This window comes from Sinocyclocheilus rhinocerous, unplaced genomic scaffold (assembly GCF_001515625.1).
Source record: "Sinocyclocheilus rhinocerous isolate Xijiao unplaced genomic scaffold, SAMN03320098_v1.1 scaffold942, whole genome shotgun sequence".
Classification (NCBI taxonomy): Eukaryota; Metazoa; Chordata; class Actinopteri; order Cypriniformes; family Cyprinidae; genus Sinocyclocheilus; species Sinocyclocheilus rhinocerous.
The window spans coordinates 275,987-284,411 of record NW_015627890.1 but is presented as its reverse complement, the minus strand read 5'-3'; the positions used below and the strand labels follow the sequence as shown (position 1 = coordinate 284,411).

General features: G+C 34.2%; 1 protein-coding gene across 1 annotated transcript in view; it reads left to right on the top strand.

The window, feature by feature from the left end:
- Positions 1-8,425, top strand: part of wtip (WT1 interacting protein) — a 33,185-nt gene that overhangs the window by 22,677 nt on the left and 2,083 nt on the right. Inside the window, exons 3-7 of the mRNA XM_016546838.1 lie at positions 2,323-2,390; positions 6,944-7,006; positions 7,344-7,474; positions 7,592-7,643; positions 7,738-7,806. Of these exons, the coding sequence (XP_016402324.1) occupies positions 2,323-2,390; positions 6,944-7,006; positions 7,344-7,474; positions 7,592-7,643; positions 7,738-7,806 (383 nt within the window). The remainder of the gene's footprint in view (positions 1-2,322; positions 2,391-6,943; positions 7,007-7,343; positions 7,475-7,591; positions 7,644-7,737; positions 7,807-8,425) is intronic.

The window sequence follows — 8,425 nt, the reverse complement described above, 5'->3', positions numbered from 1 at the left end:
CCCCCCCCCCCCCTCTTTCTCTTCTCCTGTCTCTCTATCTCTCTCTCTCTCTTTCTCTCTCTGTGTTTTCGGTGGTGGAGGGGGGCATTGGGACCAGCCGGTGACCTCAGGCCCAAAGAATGTCCCCGTTTACTCAGACCTCTCTCTGTCTCTCTCTCTGTGTTTTTGTGTTGGGAATCTGGCCCTCCCCAGACATTTGTCAGCTCTAGAAATCTCAATGATCTCAGCGTCGTTTGTTGTGTTTACTCACGTCTACAAACATCCTCCTCTTACATTGCCATCTCAAATCTTTATCATTTGCACCTTTTTATTGCAATTACGGAGGACATTTCAAGTGGTTCTTGATGGTGCAAAACTGCAGGTGTATTGCTAGGGTCTTCTAGATGTAAAAAAAAAAAAAAGTTCTTCTGGTCTCTATATGGCTCATGTTCCTCCTCCGCTGTGCGTCTTTGGGATTTTTCACCTGTTTTATGGTCCAGCAGGTGAAAACCGTGCATCTGCATCACTAATTGAAGGTCTTTCCTCACGTCTGCGTGTGAATCGCGCTTTATCACTCTGAATTAAGTCGAGTGTTGGTTTCTCTGTCGGCCCGTTGGCTGTTTGAATGTGGCATGTGCATAAATTTCGGGACGGTGAAAAGAAGCGAGATGTCTGCCTTGAGCGCTGTAAATTAAGGGATGGGGAAAAGGGTCAGACTGATTTATGAACTCTGTGTATGTGTGAGAGAGAGAGAAAGATGAGCGTTTGGTGGTTTTTGTGTGTGTTTGAATGCGATGCAGAAGTCCTAGTCTCGTGCAGTCAGACTAGCGGCATAAAGTCCCATCGCTGCTTCTGGCCAAGAAACGCCCACATTTAGACAGAAACACGGCAAACGACCAGCCACAGTTTGCATTTGTTTTTAGGCTGGTATAAACCTGTACACCCTGATTCTAGGAAAAGTAGGGCGTTTTATTTTTCCCAAAATCTCAAATGTTTTTTCTGTTTAAAATTAATGTTTTATCTTCAGTTTTAATGGTTGAATTTAATTTTAGTCTTCAAAAAGCATGTCTAATTAATTGAAATCATGAAACTTATACAATTTATCAACAATTTACTAAAAGTTTAACAAAACTTACATTTTCTTTAGGGCCCTGGAATGAAATACGTTATATTTTTTTCTCAAATTCTGTTTTATTTTTACCAAATTCTGTGTTTTCCGGGGTTCTTTTCTGCATTCCATTTTAATGTTTTAATTAAATTTAAAAAAATCAATCAAAAAGTATTATTAAATTGAATTCATAAAAACAGCGTAATTCTTTTTTGTTTTTGCAATAATAGGGACCTTTGAAATGTTTTTTTCCTGTGTTATGTTTTTTAATGTTTCTGTTTTGAAGGCATACAACATTAATTTATCTTTTAATCAAATGAAAATTAATCAAACCTTTTTAGCATTTAACATTTTTAGCAAACAAATTGCTGCACAACAGATGTTTAAAAGTAAAACATGGATGAAAAAATGTGATTATTCCTTAAAAATATTTTAATAATGTATTATTATTATTATTATTATTAAGATGTACATTCAGTTGGACAGTACTAATATGTTTCTGTCACAATTTCTTCAAGTTAACCCGAACTTTTATTTTGGCAGGTTGTCGTGAAGACCTTTAAGTTTCTGTGTGTGTATATGATATGATGATAGTTTTTCTCAAATTAAATTGTAAAATGCTCATAAAAGTGACTCTCTGAGCAGCTTATGGAAATTAAGTTCATGTCGCCATAAAGTGAGACGGCAGATGCTAAAAACACTGTGAGTGTAGTAAACAAAACCGCGCATCTGTGCCATTCACAGACACTAGTCCACATCGCGATTTGATGTAAGTGTAATGATCTACTTTGATTTATTCATCCAAAGTTTGACAAATTCTATGACATTCCACGTTATATAGTACACTTCATTTTTATGAATGGATTCCATGATTCTGTCTGCTTTTTACCCATCGTGGAAATTATAGCACCCTACGACAGACCAGGGTTTGCATTTGTTTTCAGGCTGGTATAAACCTGTGCATCCTGATTCTAGGAAACACTGTAAACAGAACCAGTCAGATTTGAGCTTTTGAAGCGTTTTTGTGTGTGTTACACATCCGTCGGTCAGGTGTCTGAGGCTGCTGGTTTGTGTTGTGGGAATGAACACAGCTGTTCACTTAACACGCATCAGAGATGAAACATATTTCATCCTTTCAATCATTTGATGTTGCCAATAAAAAAAAAAAAAGCTTGCAGCATATAAGATGAAACTTCTGACGTGGTTGCATAATTTGATATTTTTTCCCCACTCAGGACGGAGGCTACGAGGAAAGGCTTTCTATAATGTTAATGGAAAAGTTTACTGTGAGGAAGACTTCCTGGTGAGTATGAGAGTTAAATTCAAACTTATGATGCATTTACATGATGCCAGAGTTAGAATAGAGTTTCTGAGTAGTAAAAAATGTTACTTTGTCAGACTAAGATTTTTGTAACGCTCTTTTCTGCTCACCAAGGCTGCATTTATTTGATCCAAAATGCAGTAAAAATGTGAAATATTATTACAATTTGAAACCGCTGTTTTCTATGTGAACATATTTTAAACTGTAATTTATTCCTGAGATCAAAGCTGAATTTTCAGCATCATTACTCCAGTCTTCAGTGTCACATGATCTTCAGAAATCATTCTAATATGCTGATTTGCTGCTCAAGAAACATTTCTGATTATTATCAATGTTGAAAACAGTTGTGCTGCCGAATATTTTTGTGGAAACCGTGATGCATTTTATTTTTCAGGATTCTTTGAAAGTTCAAAAGAACAGCATTTATTTGAAATAGAAACTTTTTGTAACATTATAAATGTCTTTACTCTCACTTAACGCACCCTTGTTGAATAAAAGTATTAATTTCTATAAATAAATCGTACTGATTACAAACTTTTGAACAGTAGTAGTATTTAGGGCTGCACGATTGACAAAAATCATAATTGTTGATTATTCCCTTGAAATTGTAATTGCGATTATTAATTACGATTATCACAATTTACGTTGAATGATGTTTATACCATTTATTCTTCTTATATATTCTATATTCTTCTTTAAAAGTAAAAATATGCATGGTATTATATAAATGAAAACAATGGAAAAACCTTTAAGATAACCTGTAGAAAGAAAGAAAAAAACACAAGCACTCAGAATAACATAAGTGGACTTTGAACGATTAATTGTGGCATCCATAATTGTAATTGCGATTAGAAATTCGATTGATTGTGCAGCCCTAGTAGTATTGAAGTTTCAACTTGAAAGTTGTGACATTTAAAAGAACGGCCTCCTTTCGCATGTAATGCTTGATATGTCACTGTAAAATGTTGTTTCTTGATGTGCTTTGTTCTTAAATATCTTGCAAGAACATCTAGAGATAATTTAATGTAGTGATTAAACATTTTTTCCTGTCATTGACAACAAAGCCACATTTTTTTTGCCTAATTTTTGGTGTAAGTGTTGCTATAGAAACTATTAATTTTTGAGCCTGAGCATATGAACGGCTTAGAATCTCATAATTACAGTAATTTCAACACAATGTGAAGCATTAGTCCATTAAAACCCTTCTAATGAAAGCGATGTGCCTCTGTATAGAAGGCTGAGAGTGTCGTCCCTGTCATGGATTGATCTGCTATTGTAGATACTCGTTCTGTAGATCATGTCCTCACTTGACGTTTGAAGTCCTGCTGTAAGTTAGAGTTACACCAGCTGTAGGATCTCAACAACGTAGCTGTAATGCTTCATTTAATTTAACGTTTCCTAAGAGGGAGGTGGAGACTGGGGTTGTATCGATTAGTGCTCATTAGTGGATAGATGGATGTCTAATTCTCTTGGGAGAACAGATGCTGTAGCTCCGCCCACCTCCCCAATTCACTCCAATATGATCCTATTCTGCCTAAAGCCAAACACACACACACACACACACACACACACAGTCAGGAGTGATAGGAAGACAGCAGATCCATCATGAAGGAATCAACTTCCTGTGTGAAATCTGCTTCTGTCAGATGTTATTGTCATTTTGATATTATTGCCACTAGACTTTCATGTAACAGTCTTGATAGTAGGGACAAATCAAATATTACAAAAACCAGTTACAATTACTTGGTCTGTATGTATGTATGTATGTATGTATATATGCATGTATTTATTTATTTTATTTTATTTTATTTTATATAACTGGTCATTATTTGGCATTTTGAGAGTTTTATTTTTTATTGTATTTTATTTATTGTTGTATTATTTTAATATTTGTTTAATATATTAATTTTATATATAGTAGTATTGGAATATTTTTATTAACAAATATTATTCTTAGATATTTAAATTTTTTCAGAATTATTTGCACACACACACACACATATTTAAATATATATATATATAATGTATGTATTTACTGTGTAACATTTATTATATTATTTTTTTATTTACTATTATTTGATTTTTTTTTTTTACTTTTCCAATTTCTTAATTAAAAAAATTATATATAATTTTATTTACTATTTATTATTTTATAATTATTTTTAAATAAGATGAATATATATATATATAATTTTTATTATTAATAATTTTTATTTATTATAATATTACAATATTATTTAAATATTTTTATTAACTTTTTTTTCATTTTTAGATATTTTACTTTTTTCAAATATTTTTAATGTAAATATTTTTTAATATTCAAAGTAAATGCTGCATTTATTTCAGCTATTGGCCACCTAGCATATATATATCTGCACTGGTATCATCCATTGAAAAAAACAACAACATATTGGTCAGCCACTTAATGACCCCAAGCAGCACTTCTGTTGACGTTAACATTTTATTTTTAATATTATTAGATATTTTACTTTTTGTATAATTTTGTTATTTTGTAGTGTTAGTGTACATTTGTATATAAATTAATTATATTCTTTTTCATTTAACCCATTTAATATTTTTGTACATTTTTCCAAATTAATATTTAAATACATATTATATATATATATATAATTTTAATATATTTTTATTTACCATTAATTATTATATTATTTTATTAGTAGTATTTATTACAGTATTATTTAAATATTTTTATTTACTGTTATTTAATGTTATTTTTAAGTATTTTACTTTTCCAAATATTTTTAATATAAATATTTTATTTATTTATTTATTTTGTGTTTATTTCAGCTATTGACCACTTAGCATAGATATCTGCATTGGAATCATGCGATTAAAAAAAAAAAAAAAACATTGGTCAGCCACTTAATGACCCCAAACAGTACTTGTGTTGACGTGAGCGACTGAGGAACACGCCGCCGGGGGTCCGGCAGATGGCCTGTCTGATGGGACGGGTGGGGGTTTCCTGGTATTGATCAGTCCCTCCCAACCCCACCTGCTGGCCCTCGCTCCACAGTGACCACACGCTCACACAAACAAACACCAGCACCAGCACGCACCGCTCAAAAGAGTGTTCGGGCGGGCCATGATGTCATCAGTATGGAATGGAACCGCGTTCCACGGCCGAACGGAAAGTTCCACGTCGTTAAAATGTAGCCTTTGGTTCCTATAATATAATCCGAGGATCTTGTGTGGCCTTGGCCTCTCATTTCCATAGAGTGCATGTTTGAGAACATCCTTACTCTAATGGCTGTGCTCCAAACCCTTGTCACCTTGGTAACCAGGTCAAAACCCTTTTCCGGGACAGATGGCTCCCCTCAGGGTCGTTTCTGTACTTAAGATGCCTGCAACCTGTCCACTATTAAAGCCCTCTGAAGTCTATATTCAAGACTGTAGATGTTTTAAATCTCAGGAAAGTCTTTTGGAGGTCCAACACCTCATACTTAAAGAGCCGTTCTTATAGTGTGCGCCGCTTTAATCTGTCAAGTTGTGGACCTTCTCCGGAATCATGCTGATAATCATGTAGGATTTTCGGCTGATGTCTTAAGTGTTTAATCAGATGCACCTCTCTGTCTACAGAGCTAAAGACCCCTGTAAGCCGCTACTGAAGCTCTCAACCAGCTCCGCACAGACAGAGTGCGCCGGCGCCCCCTTGAGACTCATTCAATAGCTTGATGCTGCTTCATTACTGGTGCAAGTTTTTGGAATTACATAATTTTTGCGTTTGAGAAGTAGACAGGAAACATGAAGCAGTGTGATATCATGTTATATTATATTGTATAATTATTTTATATCATATAATATTATTTATTTAGTTAGTTTATTTATTACAGAAGAGGATTAGGGCAAAGCAATAATAAAAAAATAAAACCATTTTGAGATTAAAGTCATTATAATGCGAGATTAAACTCGTTAAATTACGAGAATAAAGTCGTGTTTAGGTATGTAGCGTTTGCTTTTGGGCCGTTGACATGAAACATGTAGCAGTGTGACATGCTGTAATTTATCATATCATATATTATATTGTATTATATTATATATTTAGTTTATTTATATTTATTAAATATTATTCATTTATTTCTTTTATTTATCTCGCCAGAAAAGTGTAGCTGTGATTCCTCAGTAAACTGCATTTGGAAGAAATCAATACTTTTATTCATCAAAGACGCATTCAATTGACTAAAATCAGAAATGTTTCTTGAGCAGCAAATCAGCATATTAGAATGATTTCTGAAGATCATGTGACACTGAAGACTGGAGGAATGATGCTGAAAATTCAGCTTTGAATCACAGAAATAAATTACATTTTAACAGATATTAACATAGAAAACAGATATTTTAAATTGTAAAAATATTAAACTTTTTTACTGTATTCTTTGATCAAATAAATGCAGAAATAAATGTAAATATCATACCGACCCTAAACTTTTGAACGGTAGTCAAAAGTTTGCAAAGAAACACCATGTGCTGTCAAATATGACCTTATGATCTGATCTGTGGTGTTTTTTCTTCCGTAGTATTCCGGGTTCCAGCAGACGACAGAGAAATGCTTTGTGTGCGGTCACCTCATCATGGAGATGGTACGAGACATTTGATGCTTTTACTCTGTAACTACTGCTCTCATTTTTCAGAGGAGGAAGGATCTCTTGTGAATTTAGAGGGAAGACTCTTAGTTGTAATTTAGTTTACCATTTTAAATAAATATGCAACCAAAAATGGATTATCAAAGCTGCATCATCTCTGCAATCTGTGTCTATTATTAGATACAGAAATGATGTTATTGTACCTCATTAGCTTTGCATTAGCCCACGGACTCTCACCTGTGTGTGTGTGTGTGTGTGTGTGCGCGCGTGTGTGTGTGTGTGTGTGCGTGTGCGTGTACGTGTACGTGTGTGTGTGTGTGTGTGTGTGTTGTAGATCCTGCAGGCTCTGGGTAAGTCGTATCATCCAGGCTGTTTCCGCTGTGTGGTTTGTAAGGAGGGTCTGGACGGTGTTCCTTTCACCGTGGATGTGGAGAACAACATCTACTGTGTGAAAGACTACCACACGTGAGTGACATCCTCGCATTCGCACCATTTTGTTACATATTTTGCATGCATAACCTGTTTAGTGCTGGTTTGGATGTGGACCCGCATAACCAAGATGTTTATGTTTTATTTATATAGGGTTTTTGCTCCTAAATGTGCCTCGTGTAACCAGCCCATCCTCCCAGTGCAGGTACGAGCTTTTGAATGTATTAGACTGAGTTGGATTGGTGTAATGCTGGAGGAACGTCCTGACAGAGGTTAACTAGCTGTGTTTATGTTTGTAGGGTTCAGAGGAGACCATACGGGTGGTGTCCATGGACAAAGATTACCATGTGGAATGCTATCACTGTGAGGTAATTCAGTGGTTATTGCTCTGAACTAATGACTGAAGGTTGCAGGTTCAATCCCAGTCCCATTGTGAAGCCACTTAACTAGTTTTAAATCCACATAACAACGTCCTAGATGCTGGTTCACTGTGATTCGCTCACGTCTAACTAGGGGTCATGTTTGCACTGCAGGATAATGCACTGGAGTTATGTAAGATGTTTTTTTGTGTGTGTTAGGCCATGGCTCAGGCATAAATGTGCATTAATATTGTGAATCATTGACTGATGACATTCCAGAGTGGGTCATTCAGCTAAACTTTGAGACTGTGAGTTAAAATGTTGACTTAAACACACGTACTAAAGCATATTACTCAAAGAGAAAACCTCTTATTAAAGATGGAATCTCAAGTTCTCTCAATTCTCAATTTCTTCAAGTGATCTTAGGCCCAAGTATTATTATTTTAAAATGTTAATATTGAATGTTTAATGCAAGATTCTTTTTATTATACTTTATTTTTATATTTTTATTATATTTAAGTAATTTTCTGAATACCCTTTAGTCATATTAGTCCTCGAAAATGTGAAAAAGCAAAATATTAAAATTAAGTTAAAAATATAATATTTATTTTTATATATATATAAATAT